At 38.9% G+C, this 18,849-nt stretch overlaps 1 protein-coding gene across 1 annotated transcript in view; it reads right to left on the reverse strand.

The window, feature by feature from the left end:
• Window positions 1-2,237: 2,237 nt before the first annotated feature.
• Window positions 2,238-18,849, reverse strand: part of RYK (receptor like tyrosine kinase) — a 108,448-nt gene continuing 91,836 nt past the window's right edge. Inside the window, exons 11-15 of the mRNA XM_065410765.1 lie at window positions 17,413-17,545; window positions 12,322-12,431; window positions 7,850-8,009; window positions 3,583-3,719; window positions 2,238-2,972 (exon numbers count right to left, since the gene is read on the reverse strand). Of these exons, the coding sequence (XP_065266837.1) occupies window positions 2,861-2,972; window positions 3,583-3,719; window positions 7,850-8,009; window positions 12,322-12,431; window positions 17,413-17,545 (652 nt within the window). The 3' untranslated portion in view covers window positions 2,238-2,860. The remainder of the gene's footprint in view (window positions 2,973-3,582; window positions 3,720-7,849; window positions 8,010-12,321; window positions 12,432-17,412; window positions 17,546-18,849) is intronic.

An 18,849-nucleotide genomic window follows, 5' to 3' on the forward strand; every position in this document is an offset into this window, starting at 1 on the left:
GTGTCTCTGGTCCAACCCCCAAGTCCAAGCTGCTGTGTGGGTATAGGTCTTCTGATCATTTACCCCTTCTTGAGCATATTTTTGGACCTTCTGCTTCAGTGCCAGCCTTTACTGTTGCTCAGAGCTTTCCTAAGATGTAGTGGAGTGAAACTGACCCAATTTTTGGCAGTTTCACTGCTCTACACCAGTTCCCAACAGTAGCAGGGAAGAGGGAGAACATTAGTCAGCTTTCACTCTGCTACAGCTTAGGCAGAAGAGCTGTTTGCAAACTCAAGACAACAGCTCTGCCATCAATTAACTCTGGTTCCTTTTGAAAGGTTTACTTCACCTGTGCAGTCAGATTTCTTTTACTTTTTAAAATGACATCAGAGATTTCCCAGAGTTGATGGCTCTCACCCAACTAAATGTCTAATTGCTGCAGCTGAATGGATTTTGTGAACACAAAGAGGCACACCAAGAAGTACATGATCAGAGCAGTGCACTCAATGAAGTAACTTTCTTAAATATATTATGAAAATCCAGAAATATAGTCTGTGCTAGAACCTGTTTCAAGATAGTGATCCATAAAATGATTTCTCAGCAATGATGACTGCAGAAAGTGAAGCTAGAATGTGTTTTGTTTTTAAACAATACTCTAAGTAGTATATTATTTTCAAATAATGCTGTTTTCTCTGCTTAGTAATCTCAGATGAGCATTACAACCGCAGTGTCTTTGTGGACCTCTTCATAAAGAAATTTGTAGAAAAATGGCCCAGCTCTGGATAATTTTACCAAGTGAGTCAGCATAAAACAAATATTGATTTTTTAAAAAAAATCTCAGCTATTGAAAGCGCCAAAAGTGTCTGGATGGCAAGGTTTTTAAAACCACCCCCCCAGCAATTAAATATATGACTGTAAAATCAGTCATATGAAATGCGTTCCAACCAATTCAAACCCACACACCTCTTACAGCATCTCTTAGACAGAATGCTCAATGGGTGTGCCAGCATTTATTATTACAGCTCATTACAATGATCAGGAAAAGTTGTTTGGAATGAAACATGACTTGTTTCTCCGATCACAGGTTGAGGACCTCTCCATGTAAGGATAAAGACAGCTTTTCTATTTGAGGGACTTAAAATTTTCTAGTTCCGTGTTCCCCAAATTACAGGGTACATGCTGTAGAAAGTATGAAGGCACAGCTCGGGGAGGAAAGGGGTACACATACAGTGGCATCGCAAACTCTTCCCAGATATTGCCTTAATGTGGCAGGGGAGAGACTGCTTTTATTTTCCTGAAAGGGGGCTCAGATTTCAGAAGTTTGAGAAAGGCTGCTCTAATTTTTAATTTGAACATATCATAGCCAAGTCTAATTTCTTGTCCTTGTAAATCAAAGATTTCTAAACCTTGGTGTCAATAACCATCAGGTACAGGGCCTGTTCTGACAGCAATGGCCATGCAGCTGCAGGGAGCTTCAGGGTATGGGGCTCTCACCCTAAAGATTGAGTGAAACTAGTGGGATGCTTGCTGGTTGTGCTTATGTGCTGTATGATCTGAAGTATAGGCTGCTTCATGCTGCCTGAGAGCTCTAATGGAGGCAGCTTGAATCTCATGAAAAAGTGAAAATTCTCCTCTCTTAGCCTCAAGCTGAATCAATGGAAACCTCCAGCCTCCATTTCCCTACAAGCCATACCTATATTCTGGATGTTACTTACAGCTCACTGACAGGATGGAACATCCCCATCTCCTCCCCCGGTGAGATGGCACAGAAGTCTGGGGCAGATGGGGGTGGGTAAGATAACAATACATGTTGAATCTTTGGGCTTTGCAGTCAAGGGAGGTGCAATCTAATGCCTTCACAGTGGGCTACATAAACTGTTCCTAATAAAGATATATTTCAGAACCTGCAAGCTTGATACACTAGCCAGTGTTAGGGATTAAATTTTCACAATCATTATAATAGAAAAACATTCTTTACTCTGCAAGTGTGTGTCTTTACAAATATATATGTATGTATTTAAGCCTATTTCAGGCCATAAAAACCCTAAAAACAACCAGTACCTTTTCAGCAAGAGAAACTGCAATCTAGAAATCTGAGGTGAAAGGAACCCAAATAAGGGCTATTTTGGTGCTTCTCTGAAGGCCTCTACTTAGTTCAAAATGCTATCTTAAATCATGTCAGCCTTTCATTTGCAAGAACAGGCTCCATTCAGTCCGATCCTTACCACTCTGTATGAGGTAAACTGGAATCTCTTTTACATAATTGCTTATTGTCTTAGAAAGGTGATATTGCATCTTGAAGACCAGCTTTTCCAAGAACCGTTGATGAAGAATGGGTTAAAAAATAAGATGCCACTTATGGACCCAATGTTTTTGTGCCATCGTCTCAAAAGAAAAGCAGTTGATACTAAAAAGCTATTCCAGATAAATACAAGATCAAGCACTAGAACTGGTCAGAAAATTTCAGTTTCTAAATGGGAAAAGTCTCTGCAATGTTGTTTGCATAATTTCCCCCTTTTCCTACCAGCTCTAAAATAACCTTTAAAAAACCAACTCTGTGTCTGTTGTAACAGTGCAAAAGTCCGTCCAACTCTTGTGTTCAAGTTCACTATCACTAATATTTTAGAAAACCTGGTGGCAAATAAAATGGTCTCAATTTAACTTAGCAAAAGTGATATCTAGAAAATACTCGACATCAAGAGGTCTTACAAAAAAGTCAGGCTACAAAAGCATTCTAAGGCACAGTGTTTTGGAAGAAGTGCTTTCTCCCGTTGGCGTTGCTTTATACATGTAGTGCGTGAGTAGGTCCAAGTGATGCATGGCGCTGGACGTGTATGCACTGTCCCTTCCCAAGTAGCATATGGAATCCATGCCTGAAGCTTCAGACATAGGCTCCCAGAGCTGCATGGAATTCCGTTAGACATTGCACTAGCTGCTGGAATTTGGGTCTTTCCTCAGGATCTAGGGCCCAACAACAGGCCATCACAGCAAACCTGAAGACAAAAACAAAGGGGAGACATCAGAAGACGACAGCTAATCATGATACACACAAGTGTCAAGAACTTGAGTAAAGAGATCCAACCACAAGCAAAGTTTTTTTTTCCCTTTGAGCATCAATTTTTTTTACCTTATGGCACTGTGCCAAATTGTTTTTTCAGAAGTAGCATATCTGGAGTGACCAGCAAAGGTACTACTACTGGAGGTGCTGATCTGGTTTGACAAGAGATAGACAAGTCAAAGGCAGTCCAGTAGCAGTATCAGGATAATCTGATAGTAGCAATTAAAATGCTTTAAAAACACTACTTAAATAATTTCTGTAGGCGGGTACAGAGAAAGGGAATTTTGGGAAGACAGGCTGAGACAAGGAAGGTAGAGTGGAAGAAAAATACTAGTTCTCTTTACTTATTCCACTTGAAAAATGTCTGAGTGTGACCTTTAAAACAACAACAATGCATCATTTAAATGAACATTTAACACAACCTGGTCAGGATGACTGAATTGAGACTTCCTCTGTTCTCTGCTTGCTCTGAATTTAAAAAATGTTTCCTAAAAAGTGGAATAAAAACCACTCTTCCTCCCCTCTCGTAATAAGCCCACACTTACAGTTCATCAGGGCAGTTGATTGGCTGAGCTATTCTGTATCCATCCTTTAGATATGCAGCCATCTCAAAAGGGTCAATATCCACATACGGAGTCTGCCCCAAAGTCATCAGCTCCCAGAGTGTTACTCCAAATGCCCACTAGAAAAAAAAAAAAAAAAAGTGTTTTATACAGCAGCAAGTTAGCAGTACAGTAGGGTTTGGGGCCTCTGTCAGCTTCAGTTCTCTCACAAAATTAGTCATGCACACTAAACAACTATTTAAACTTAATGTGTTCCTCATATTTTTGATAAGGAAGATATAAGAGCTTTATAAATGTGGCAACTCCTGTCCTTTCATGTTAAATGCGGTGCTGCTATAATTTTTCTCCCAAGATAGGAAAGTGACTTTTCTCATTTGCATCATTGAACATTTAAATGGGAATATCAACCTTAGAAACAAGAACTGGTTCTAACTTTCAACAGTAACAGATAGCTCTGACAGCACCAAGCTTTTAAACACACAAATAAAATCACAAAATGCATATAGGATAATAAAACGCTGCTTTTCTATAAAGTATTTGATTTGAAGATTTCACAACCCTTAAAAACACTAAGTTTAAGTAACAATGTACAGTACAGTTTACTTTGTAGAGAATGTAACAAACAATTATATTTACACAGGACTTTAGATTTTCACAACACTGTGCAAACCAATCCCCACAACAGGTTTGGTGAGTTAGTTACTAACTTTATATTTTGCTCAGCGGACGTATCATAGGGCATGCCAGCCCTGAAGTGCCCCCTTCTGACCACACGGCACTGCAGGCACTTCCTGCCTCAATTTTCTCTAACCAGGTTGTCTCTCTATCTCAGGGGTTCACACACCTCAGAATTCAGCATCTCAGGCTCATGGGGCTGTTTCACTGCCATGTAGACTTCCGGGCTCAGACTGGAGCCTGAGCTCTGGGATCCTCCCGCCTCACAGGGTCCTAGTGCCCAGGGCTCCAGCCTTAGCCCGGAAGTCTAAACAGCAATGAAACAGTTCTGCAGCTTGAGCCCCTCAAGCCCAAAAAACTGCCCAGGGATGTAAACACAGGTTTTTAAAAGATACAAAAAGGTTGATAGTCAATGGACACTGGTGAGAGTTTTGAAATAAGCAGCAAACTAAAATTTAGGAAACTGGGTAAACAGATAATTCAAGTAAAACTACTTTATATAGTGACAACATAGTTGTTTCCCATTTTATAACTATATTGTCTCAGAAAATTCACAAAGAAGGAAAAAGGCCCCATCTATCCTGGAAAGAAAACAGTATAAAAACATGGCTCCCGCTGAACTATTTTTTTCCCAACACTTTGACTGACTGCTGTGGATGGGAAAAAAAAACCTTGTAGGAACCATTTAAAAAATCAGCTAAGCCATATGAAAGAAAAACAGCTAAAGCGGGTTCAACATAATGTGTCTGAACCCTATTTAAACTGTTAAAGCACGGATTCCTTTTTCTCAATGCAGACAAAACCTAAATGTGTACAACTGATACCACTATGCATAATGTATTACATGCAGTTGATACCTAATATTTGTTTTTGGAGGAGCAGACAGAAGGGTATAGATCTGTAAAACAGCACTAAGGTAAACATTAAGAGGGAAGTTAGTTAGGGTGGACAGGCCTTTCTTTTCAGGTTCCTAAAATGATGAAGGAATTTTAATTCAGGCACATTACAGTATTCTAGTAGTTAGCTATAGTACACCTCTACCCCGATACAATGCTGTCCTCGGGAGCCAAAAAAAAAATCTTACCGCGTTATATCAAACTTGCTTTGATCCACCGGAGTGCGCAGACCCGCCCCCCCCGGAGCACTGCTTTACCGCGTTATATCCGAATTCCTGTTATATCGGGGTAGAGGTGTTCTATCAATTTATTAACAACATGATCTACTATGTGTTAAAATGTAGCTGCATTTATTCTGTATAATGCAAAACATTTATGTATTGCATGTTAAAGGGGCACATTTAAATCTGTAGGATCTCTGAGAGAGACCCTACTACATTCTGACCCCCTTGCTCTATTGACGGATTTTGTTGGACAGACTTCAGCCTAGAAGGCGCCGTTATAATTATTCTTCACACCCCCTGAGAATAAGCCTCTAATTCTGTCAATGCCAGGAAATTCATTAACTACCCTGTTATTTTTCAGCAGTGATAAAAAGGAGTGTTTGTAGACTGGGGAGTTCCAGGGAAGGGGCTCAACAGAAGAAGTGGAGCTGATAAGTACAATGTTCAAGTGGCTAGGGGTGAGTATAAACCATGCAACTTCAATTTTATATATTAGAAACGATACACATCCATGACACAAAAGTGGCAAGACATGCACTATTTTATGTTCACCATGGCTCATGGTATCTCCTAAACAAGAGCACTTCACTGGTCCAGGGTAAAATTTCAAGAGTGCTTAAGTGATTTAAGTGCCCAAGTCCAATTGTAAGTTTAGGACACAGATGCTAAAGTCACTTACACTTGAAAATTTTACCTCTAGTCTGATCTTCACAGGACACGTTCACACTAGTGAAGGTTTAATATTGGAGATTAAATGGATACATTGTACTGATTCCACTGAAAGCCTGCATTAGCCGGATTTGCTGTAATTTCAGATAATAATCTACTCAATTTACAAAACAACAAGACTTTAGAAAAACAGGAAATACTTAGAACTTTTTATGCTAATATAGAAATAACCCTGAGGTAAAGCTGACCCTTTTTCAAAGTCTTGATTACTAACATAGGAACTATGGCAATATGCAAGAGAATGGGAAACTTCAGTGGAATACGAGTTATGTGTACACACACAGTTAGAAAATTTGAGAAGACTTCTAAAACAGATGAGACATGAGGTTTCAAAAAAATGCACAACACCTCACTGCATCAAAATTGTAAAGGTAACATCATTAAATGGAAATTACCCTATGGCAGGAAAACCAGATCACGTGGCTGTGTCGTTTATCAATGGCTAGTGCTCAAACTACTGCACAATCTTAACCAAGGTTCTCCAGAGTCACTCTTACTATTGATTGTTGAAAACAGTTCTTTCCAATATCTCTGGTTGTTGAAAGTCTTAATGAAGGAAAAGGTGTAAGGCATTTATCCTGCAAGCTGATCAGCACACGGCGACCACGGATATCAACAGGAGTGAATGATACTTAGCATTACATAAGAGCTTCTTTTCACTTCTCAGAACAGGGCCTTCAATAAGAAACTCAGGGCAGACTGAAAAGAGCAATCTGATCTCAAACTGGAAAGGAGAATTTTTTTAATGCATGGTATGATCTATATATCAAGGATTTACAGACTGGACAGTTGTGTTGGGGGATAAGAGCAACAATTTAATAGCTTGCTCTATGTAATGAATGTATTGAAGATGCTTAGTGTAAAAAGAATACTAATGTATTATACACTAAATGCCCTGTGCATTAAATTCACAAATAATGTGTCTCAAGGAAGTGGGAATGCGAAATGTAAGGGTTTGTACAGTATATAAATTCTGAACCATTAAGACAAGCTGAAGGCCACCAGGGTAATTTGCTCAGGAAACCACTCTGGCATACTTTTCAGTACTGCTCCTGTGTGCTAAAATTATTCTGTTGTAGCTCAGTCACACACTTCCATTCTGAGAAGACAACCCAAGAAAAGCAGTGTCACAATTACCATTGGACACTACAATCAGGGTTGAAAGGGACAGTACATTTTAGATTCACAGAAAACATAGAATACATGAAAACGCCAGTTCTTGAAATCAGGTGAATTGTTTAGAAAGTTTCAGGATTTAATCAGCAAGTCCTCTGCTCATCTGTAGGTCTCTAGATAGAAGCCAGGCTATTAAAGGGTAGCAGTGACTAAATGTCAGTAACATTTCATAATTGTTTAGTGGTATATTCAGAATGTGTTCCCTCCTCTACTTTAGGAGACAAGTGTCTGCGTCAAACACACTACTACACTTGATACCCTTGCTGGCAATCTCAGAGGTGCCAAACCACAATGGGAAAGGAGTGAACAATCCGGTCGTTCAAGAGGTGATCCCTCTATGTTAGGGCTGGATACCATAGGCATAGCAGTGCGTGGTGGAAGCAGGTACAGCTGCTGTTCTGGATATATATGTTATGCACAGAGGACTTCAGTCTTCAGCACTGTCAATTCAACTCCTTTTTTCTGAATAAATTGTGTGAAAAAGGTGTTTAAAAGAAAGAAACCCATATAACTATATACTGTTTTAGAAAATGTAAATATAAAACTTACCACATCACTAGCACTGGAAAATTCATTGTTAACCAAGCTTTCAAGAGCCATCCACCGCACTGGCCTGTTTTCATTATCTCCCAGACAATGATAGTCCATGGGGAATAGGTCTCGGGATAGCGCATTGTCTGTAATCTTGACCTGAAGTGCATCATCAATGCTGATTAAAAGACAAGAAGAGCATTTAGTTATCCAACATGTGAATTATTTACAGTTGCGTTACTGCATCTTTTAAACATATTGTATATATAGGACTTCACAGATGAGCTTGATCATTTGTTACCAACGTTTTAAAGCCTAACATTTTCCCAGATCATGACACTGATATGCTGCCATTACCACTAAGTACATATCAGTTAACTTCAGGATAAAGTGATTTCAAAATTATTTTTGGCTATGAAAAGATGAGCAATAGAAAGCCAGAAGTCTCAGACATAAAATAAAACCAAACTGTTTTAAAATGGGGAAATGTCCAGTTAAAATACTCAACAACTTTCTCTGTCCCTTTAACAACCAACTTTCCCAATTCCCTTCTTGTTTCCTTGCAGACCGATTTTACAGGATAGTAATTTAGGATTTCTCGTATCTGATGAAACAAAGGTTCCATCTAATGGGTATTCTGCCTCTGACAATTGTCTGTATCAGATGCTTCAGAAAAAGTGCAAGAAAGCCTGAAGCAGACAGTTATGGAAGAACCTACTTACAGTGGCAAAGTTTCTTCACTTGCAGGCTAATTTACACTCTTCAACGTGAGAGTTTTGTATCCCTTCCAAACCTTTTAAAAATCCTCTAACTGTGGATATTCTGATAATCCACCTATGTGTCTACTCCTTTTGCAAATCCTGCTAAACTCGACATCTTGTGGAAATGAGAGCCACAAACTAACTATGCTTTGTTTAAATTTCCTTTTATCAATTTTGAATTTGCCTTTCAATTTAATTGAATATCCTCTTGTTCTTATGAGGAAGGATAAGTAAAAATTCTTGATTTATCTTCTCTACACCATTTATTACTGAGCATACCTCTGTCACATAGCCTCTTATTCATCTCTGCTCTAACATAAGCAGTCCCAATCTTTTCAATATCTCTTCATATGGGAGATATTCAGTGCCTTTAATATCATGTCACATGCCTCTGAACTCCATCTATTTCTGTTTGATCCTTTTTGAGATATAATGAGCAGAATTGAACACAGCGACCTAAATTTTCAGAAGTGACTTGATTTTTGGCACCTCAATTCAAAGAACAAAAAACTAAACTTCACACAGGTTGGAAACCTACTCTTAGAGAAAAATCAGGAATTAAATCCACTTTAGAACAGAACACTAACTATGGAGTTGCAAACAGGTGACTTCATAATGCTTTGTTTTATAATTCTATTTTTAATTCTTGTGTCAACCAATTATCTTGGTAATTGAGGCACTACGAGGATCACCTTTTATGCCTATCTAAAGATACTGCAACATTTGCTACCCTCCAATATAATAGATTATATCAAGGTCAAGATTGTACATATTTGTTAACATTTGAGCCACTTCATTCTAAAGTTACTTCAGCTCCTCCTCTTTTGACATCTCACACTGATAGTACCTGAGGAGACGCCTACTCTTTTCAATATCCTCTGGTAGAGATCAATACAAAGAAATCATGTCTTTTCTCTACAGTGTTATTTATCTTCCTTAATGACTTGCTTTACTTTCATAAGAACATAAGAATGGCCATACTAGGTCAGACCAATGGTCCCCAAATCCCACTATCCTCTCTTCTGACAGCAGATGGTGCCAGCTGCTTCAAAGAGAATGAACAGAACAAAGAACTTTATCAAGTGATCCACCCCAACATCCAGTCCCAGCTTCTAGCAGTCAGTTATTTAGGGACACCTAGGCCATGGGGTTGCATCCCTGACCATCTTGGCTAATAGCCAATGATGAACTTATCCTCCATGAATTTAACATTCTTTTTTGAACTCAGTTATACTTTTGGCCTTCACAACATCTCCCGACAACAAGTTTCACCCGGTGACTGCATGGTGTGTGAAGAAGTACTTCCTCATGTTTGTTTTAAACCTGCTGCCTATTAATTTCATTGGGTGACCCCTGGTTCTTGTGTTATGTGAAGAGGTAAACGGCACTTCTCTATTTACTTTCTCCACACCATTCATGATTTTATAGACCTCTACCATATCTTCCCTTAGTTGTCTCTTTTCCAAGATGAACAATCTGTCTTTTTAATCTCTCCTCACAGGGCCGGCTCTAGGCTTTTTGCCGCCCCAAGCTCAGGTGGGGCTGGGGCTCGCAGGCTGCGCTGGAAGCGGAGGGAGTGATGTCACCTTCTCCCAGCGCCTGCAGGGGCTTTACCCCCTCCCCCGCCCGGCCACGCAGAGAAGCCCCGATATAAGGGGTGGCACAAGGCAGTACAGCAGCCAGTGCGCAGGCGAGGCAGCGCAGCTCCGGGGGAGGGATAGCTCAGTGGTTTGAGCATTGGCCTGCTAAACCCAGGGTTGTGAGTTCCATTCCTGAGGGGGCAATTTCGGGATTTAGTTGGGGATTGGTCCTGCTTTGAGCAGGGGGTTGGACTAGATGACCTCCTGAGGTCCCTTCCAACCCTGATATTCTATGATTCTCCCCAGCAGGACTTGCCCTCTCCTCCCCAGGTAGCGGCTGGGCCCTGGCAGCTCAGCATCCCGGGGCTGGGGCTTCCCCTTCCTGCTGCGGCTGGGGGTGCGGTGCTCTCGCCCCGTCTAAGTGGCGCAGCTCCGAGAGCGTAACTGCCCCGAAAAAAAAGGATGGCCATAATGCTGCCCCGGAAATGTGCCGCCCCAAGCACGTGCTTGCTTTGCTGGTGCCTAGAGCTGGTCCCGTCTCCTCATACTGAAACTGTTCCATACCCCTATTAATTTTGGTTGTCCGTCCCTGTACTTTTTCCAATGTTAATAGATCTTTCTGGTAGTCCAGTGTTATTCTTTCAATTTTTTTCAAGGCTTAAACATCTTGAATCTGGAAAAATACTGTGTAATAGTGACCACAGGCTACCATCTTCTCCAACTTTTACTCATAAGGGCTCTTGAGATTTCTGCAGATAGATTTCAAACATTTCAAGTCTGGATATGTGTTTGTATAGCTTGCGGATAGAGTATCAAAAATGTGAACCACAAAGCATTAGTTTCATAATCACTTTCACACACGTCTTGGATTCTTGGCATGGTGCTTAGTTATTACACTGACATCTTTTTACCCAAGTGATATAATTTCATAATCCACGCCTATACTAGCTCTGCATCTAAAGTTACTTATTTACAGAAACTGGAATTTCAATGAAGACTGAGGAATGACTGCTTTATCAGGAATTTTTGAAGTGGCTCTCTGTAGACCATGTATCGCCATAAAGAAAGCTGGAGTCAGTGCAAACACCATACAGTTAAGGCTAAAGCATTAGGTTTTGTGGATAGTGAGGGGCGAAGCCGTCAGTTATGGATGGACAAAAGTTGCCTCACTTATTAAACTGCCTTTGTAGCAATCCTCCAAGAGTTACAACTGCTGCTGCGGGGGAAGGGGGGGGCCTTAACTGTTCCTTTCTATGCCTTCAAATACTTATTTAAATTTAATCTCAACTCTGAATTTTCTGGGTTTCTAATCAAGGGGAAATCAGATCAGACTTTTTGGGGAACGTAAAGGGGAGCAGGATAGGCTGTGACTTTTTTATTTTACATTTTGAGGGCTCTCCCCACAAGGCAACTGTTTCGAGACCTGCTCTTCTCTTCCTTTAAATGAAAGGTAACATTTCAATTAATCATTTGGCTATTTTAAGAAGTCTACCAGGGACAAACAAACCATTCTGATATTCCTGATGTGCCAGAGAAAAGCTTCTCATACGCTAAGGGTACATCTACACTACCTGCTGGATCGGCGGGTAGTGATCGATCCCCGATCGCTCTGCTGTCGACTCATGTACTCCACTGCGGCGAGAGGAGGAAGCGGAGTCAACGGGGGAGCGACGGCAGTCGACCCCGCACTGTGAGGACGCGAGGTAAGTCAACCTAAGATACGTCGACTTCAGCTACGCTATTCTCGTAGCTGACGTTGCATATCTTAGGTCGATCCCCCCCCCCCCAAGTGTAGACCAGACCTCAATCTAAACAGTGTACTAGATCTCACCAAGTCCTTTTAAACTTGAAGTGTAAGAAACATTTTGAGACATGATCAGACAAAAACACCAAAACATTAAGAGTTTTCAAAACACAATTAAAACTTATTGTTTTTGCATCCCATCTCAAAAACAGTTCATCTGATTCACTTCATATCTGGACACAAACCTATCTGCTGGCCACAGACCACACGTGCAGCATTTGAAACATCTGAGAATATGGTTTGAGGTGGGAAAAATCAGATTTATAATGGAAAGCACATCTCAGCCATAACCATAGACAGGGTACAATCTGGCTCCATAATAGTCCTTTAAGACACAGTACTTACACACAGTTTCTAGCAGCCAGGTCTTTGTGAATGACCTCCCTTCTGGCTAAATAACTCATTCCACAGGCAATCTGAATAGCCATATGAACAAGATCCTGCTGGGAAATTGCCTGCAACAGCACAGAAAAATTATTAACATCACAAAATCCTACAAATAGAGAGTTGAGTGTCTGCCATGTTGAGTATTTTTTCTCAATTTTAATATTCCTTCGTTTCCATATTTTATCTCATTTATAAAAACTATCTGCAACCACTCGTTCTTCAGGACACAACATCATTGCTCCCTGGTATTTCTTGATACTTATTTAAAATACTTAACCCTTAATTTCTGAAAATGCCTTATTTTTAGCTGTAAATTGGCTTTGAAATATTTCCTAGCTTTCATTTTCCTTGTCACCAGTTTTTCACATAAATCAGGGATGGACTGAGACAAAATGGTATCTGGATCCACCAAAATTTCAGCCACCCTGCTATACACTTCTCTGCATATTACTCACAAAAGCAGCACTCATTTTCAAGGAACAGACCACAACCAAGCATATAAAAGGAGCAGCAGCCTCAAATTTATAATTCCTATCCACTGCTGGAGACTGCAAGTCTCAACACCTTTGCTCCATATCCCTTTGTAATTTTGTCAGTGTTAATTAATGGGGAGATTTGTAGTAAGAGTGTTTAATTTTAAAATGTAATATATAATGTGCAAACATGATGTTACTGCATGTTGTCTGCGATTTGAGACATTTACTACTTCCTGTAGCCTGCTTTGGGATACGGACACTGATTTAGTATTATATCATTGCCAGGGCCCTATGTATTCTGCAGAATTCACTGCAGAATCCACCGCTTCCCACAGATGTGTGCTTCAGGTGCTCAGTTCACAACTTCTGCAACAGTTATGCAATTTCTATACAAAGTTCTGTAGTAACATTGAAAATCTGAGTCAGAATAAAATAAATTGAATCTAATATCAAATGACATAAGCAATGTTGTACTGGTCATATTTAATGCAATAAGTCACAGATAATTATGAGAAAACAGAAGTATGCCAGCTAAATTGGAGTTTACTAAATTAATTGTTTTAAAGTATTTGAATGAGTGAAGGAGGAATGGCACTCTCAACGAAGGACTCAGGTTTTATGGTGTTAAGTATTTCCCACTTTCTTACTTTATTTTACATTAAAAGAAAATATGGTCAGAGCTAGTTAATACAAATCAGTTGTGAATACACTGTCTGTTTGGATTAACAGGGCCTTAAAGCAATAGTACATGAACTGTTATCAAACTGGATTAGTGTTTTCCTGCAGACTTTCTTTGGCACACGGACAGCGAGTCCTATGTGAATATTCAGAACACAAACTCCATCAGATGGGCTAATATCTGGATGCCTGGGAAGGAGACAGTATCAGTCTGTAGACATTTGCAATTTAGAGATCAAGCCACAAAGCAAAAGCAGATACAATCATAGTCCCACAGTTGCTCACAGTACAGTACCTCTGCAAATTAACAGGAAGAAAGCCCTTGACTGCTTGGTACTTAGTGTACAAAGCAGGGATGACTTATTGACCCCAGTGAACCAGATAGCCCATAAAAATAAAGTAAGTGACAAGTCAATCATCTAGAGAAAGCCAGGCAGTGTTGTGAGAGAAAGATTAAGAGGAGCATGATGGAAAATTATCTTAACAAAACACACAGGCATGTGTCTGCTGTGGTTGATAAATCCTTTTTCATTCAGATTTTCCGCTTACAAAGTGTTTTGTTCCATTTCATTTCTGTATTAGACGATTAACATTTACTAGGGCTGTCAAGCGATTAAAAAAATTAATCGTGATAAAATTAATCGCAATTAATCGCGCTGTTAAACAATAACAGAATACCATTTATTTAAATATTTTTGGATGTTTTCTATATTTTAAAATATATTGATTACAGTTACAACACAGAATACAAAGTGTACAGTGCTCACTTTATATTTATTTTTGATTACAAGTATTTGCACTGTAAAAAACCAAACTAAATAGTATTTTTCAATTCACCTAATACAAGTACTGTAGTGCATTCTCTTTATCATGAAAGTTGAACTTACAAATGTAGAATTATATACAAAGAAAACTGCATTCAAAAATAAAAGAGCCTGCAAGTCCACTCACTCCTATTTCTTGTTCAGCCACTCATTCAGACAAACAAGTTTGTTTACATTTGCAGGAGATAATGCTGCCTGCTTCTTGTTTACAATGTCACCTGAAAGCGAGAACAGGTGTTCTCATGGCATTGTTGTAGCCGGTGTCTCAAGATATTTACATGCCAGATGCACTAAAGATTCATATGCCCCTTCATACTTCAACCACCAGGCCAGTGGACATGCGTCCATGCTGATGATGGGTTCTGCTCAGTAACAATCCCAAGTAGCGCGGATCAACGCATGTTCGTTTTCATTATCTGAGTCAGATGCCACCAGCAGACAGTTGATTTTCTTTTTTGGTGGTTTGGGGTTTGTGGTTTCCACATTGGAGTGTTGCACTTTTAAGTCTCTGGAAAGCATGCTCCACACCTCATCCCTCTCAGATTTTGGACGGCACTTCAGATTCTTAAATCTTGGGTCAAGTGCTGTAGCTATCTTTAGAAATCTCACATTGGGACCTTCTTTACGTTTTGTGAAATCTGCAGTGAAAGTGTTCTTAAAATGAACAACATGTGCTGGGTTATCATCTGAGACTGCTATAACATGAAATATATGGCAGAGCAGGAGACATACTATTCTCCCCCAAGGAGTTCAGTCACATTTAATGAATGTTTTTTTTTTTTTTTTTTTTTTTTAAATGAGCTTCATCAGCATGGAAGCATGTCCTCTGGAATAGTGGCCAAAGCATGAAGGGGCATATGAATGTTTAGCATATCTGGCACGTAAATACCTTGCAATGCTGGCTACAAAAGTGACATGCAAACGCCTGTTCTCACTTTCTGGTGACACTGTAAATAAGAAGAGGGTAACATTATCTCCCGTAAATGTAAACAAACTTGTTTGTCTTAGCGATTGGCTGAAAAAGAAGTAGGACTGAGTGGACTTGTAGGCTCTGAAGTTTTTGAGTGCAGTTATGTAACAACAAAAATCTACACTTGTAAGTTGTACTTTCACAACAAAGATTGCACTACAGTTCTTGTATGAGGTGAATTGAAAAATACTATTTCTTTTGTTTATCTTTTACACTGCAAACATTTGTAACAAAAATAATATACACTTTGATTTCAATTACAATGCAGAATACAATATATATGAAAATGTAGAAAAACATCCAAAATATTTAATAAATTTCAATTGGTATTCTATTGTTTTATAGTGCGATTAAAACTGCGATTAAAAAAAATAATCGCTATTAAAAAAATTAAGTTAATCGCGTGAGTTAACTGCGATTAATCGACAGCCTTAACATTTACTATAAATCTCAGTAGCACAAACACTATTAAAATGTTCCATCTTGGATGACAGTAAGTTCTCGGGTAGAAAAGGTCCCCAACCTCAAGTTAACTTGTATACTTCTCATTTGTGTTTCTTTTAATATGATCAGTCCCCACTGCCCATCTCAAAAAATCATGACAGTTGCCAATAAATCATTATATTCAATTTAGTAACATTAAGCAAGCACTTTTGGTAAATTGTACAGGTTCCACACTCTCCCCCTCCCCCCAACTATATGATACAGGTCAAAGGAAATAGAGATAAAAAGATTAATTCACTTCCAATTTGCTGAAGTTTCCTTAAGATTTTCTTTTAAAAACATTAACAAAGAACTTCAAAAATTAAGACCATTAATGGAAGTGTTATGATTAACTTATAACAAGTGCATTAAATATCAATAAAACATTAAGTATGCACAGTTAAGTAACCAAAATTAAAGAATTGTCAAAAGTTAAAGTTGTGCACGACTAACCCCCCCTTTGTGTGCGCGCATTATAATTTAATTCTACCGTCTGTTTTGTTTTCTCAAACAATTTTTCAAAAAGTTAAGAACGATATACCTCTGTAGCATCTTCCACTGTGCAGTTCTGTGTATGTTAGACACATAGCCTATTACAGATATTAATGTATAATATATGCATGAAAAGAAGTGTGATACTGAATTATGTCAGAAATAGTACACAGCTGTGTAATCGAAGATTACAGCAGTGCTCACACATTAGGAAGTGGAGTTCAGGTTGCAGTATAGTCTTAACTTTGGCATTTCTGGGTGGAGTGAGAAACTGCAACATTAACATTTTCTTAACAAAGTTTCCTAGAAGTTTGTCTGAGAAAAAGGAGGAAATACCCCATACTCAAGCTATTTGGCTAGACAACCACAATGCATACAGCATGTAAGGAGTGCACTCAGGGATGTAAAGGGTGCCTATGGAGTTACCTCACCGAGCACAGTGAATGAGGCAAGGCTCCTACAAAGAACTGCTGCTTTCAAGACACACCTTAGGAGATGGGGTCACACTGACAGATTGAGTTACAACACAGCTGCCTCACTTCCAAAATGCACATGACCTGCGGATACCATGTAGCCAAGAAGATGCATAAGGCAATGGAAGGAAGCTGTTTGGTGTTCAGCATTTTTGAAAACCAGGCAGATATTTAACTACTGATTTAGGAACCTAATTTTAGACTCCTATATTTGAAATTCTTATTCTTGCTCTACAAATTTTAACAGCACTTCACTAACACCATAGGTCCTTAGGCAAGTAAACTATCATAACATTTTAAAAGAACCTGTGATGTTCAGCTGTAAAATATTAATCTGAAAACAGAATGCAAAGTGAAACAAATGCTTAATGTAACACTCCCAATTTACAGTAAAAATAGGGAGTTGCTGTAATCAATAAGACACTGGAGTCAACAACTGTCTGTGATAAATGCACAGAAAAATTACTTTTTCTCGTGAACCACAAAATATACACTTCCCATTGTCTGCTTTTAAGTTTCAACTACGTAATAGGCTTTCCAATTCATTCAACTCTGGAAAAGTCATCCCTGTACTGTCTCCACAGCTGGATCTTAAAGTCTGAACAAAGTTCGACCAACTAAAACATTGAGTTTTTAAATTAGCCGTTTCTTACCTGAGGATTGTTGGCCTCTACTAACTTGCACTGGCGCAGGAACAGCTTAAGGTTCCCCCAGTTCATGAAAGGCAGCAGCACCATGGGTTTCTCCCCATCTTCTATACTGACATGGGTGATAGGGAGCAGGTTCCTGAAAGATGAGAGCAGATGCTCCTAAATTTTAGAAAGGTGATATCTGATCAAAGTTAGCAAGTCATCTAAACAAAAGTACCCACTATAAATGATAAATAAAAGTACAGTAGAAAAGGCAATAGATTATTTAACAAAATAAAGTAACAAGGTCTCCAAATAACTTGAAGCTACATGTTTAGGAATGTGTGCAAACATCTGAGTAGTTTTCCATCAAGAAAAAAAACTTTTGCATGATCCAAAGCTGATTAAAGATAAAATCCCACTGAAGATTATTCTTTACACAAACTATGAGTGTATCTTCAGTTTGGAAATGTATCCATTTCTTTAAAATGCACCTATACATGTTACAGATTCCATTATATTACAGTAAGCATAGTTTATAGAACTGAGCAAAAAATTGGCATTTCCATTTTGCTAGAAAACGATAGTTTGACATTTGTCCTACACAAGGAAGGAAAGTCAACATTTGAATATTTTCATGGAACAAAAGTCTGAAAAACACTGGGTTGGAAGTGCCAAATCAAAATGTTTCATTCTGAGTCAGCTTAATTTTAAACTCATCTGCCTGTGGTGCTGCGGGGATTTATGGGTGCTGAAGCTATTGTGTTATTACGGGCTGGCTGAATCTCCTAAGATGCACCACGCAAAACAGCAGATTCAGTTTAATGCTGAACTGACTTAAATAAAGTGTTTTGGTTCTGTTCAACAATTTTAATCTTGGTCAAAGCTACCCACAATATTTTGTTTCAGTTTTCCCCAATTTACTATGGAAAAGTCATTTACAAAATTCTCAACCAGCACTAGTAATTACTTTACATAGTACTTTTGATGCAAATTCCAAAGCCCTCTTTCTAAAATCTGTTTCAGCATCCCAGATCCAAGAGAGAGAGCGAGCGTGCGTGTGTGTGTAAAAAAAGAGCCCCTCCCCAGAAAAACTTTACAATCTAAACAGAAATCAGATTGGGGGAGAGGAGAGAAGAAAGCAAATATACTTTTACACTGATACATTTGAGCATTTTCATAGGAAGCATTATTTTGTTTATTTCCTTTAATCCAATCTCTCTTTTTAGCCATAAACTAGAACTTTAAATTAAGCATGACTCTGCAAAGAAAAGTGACTTAAAAAGGCAGTATGGATCTTGTTTGTGTTTCAATTATTTCCATATCAAACTCCTTCAGATTACAAGATTGCTCACTTGCCAATACGTGAGACTTGAATGTCAAGCTGGATTTGAATGTCAAACTGGGTTCCTTCCTGCTCACTTGCTATTACCAGTTAAAGATTCTGAAGACCAAACGAAG

This window comes from Emys orbicularis, chromosome 9 (assembly GCF_028017835.1).
Source record: "Emys orbicularis isolate rEmyOrb1 chromosome 9, rEmyOrb1.hap1, whole genome shotgun sequence".
NCBI lineage: Eukaryota > Metazoa > Chordata > Testudines > Emydidae > Emys > Emys orbicularis.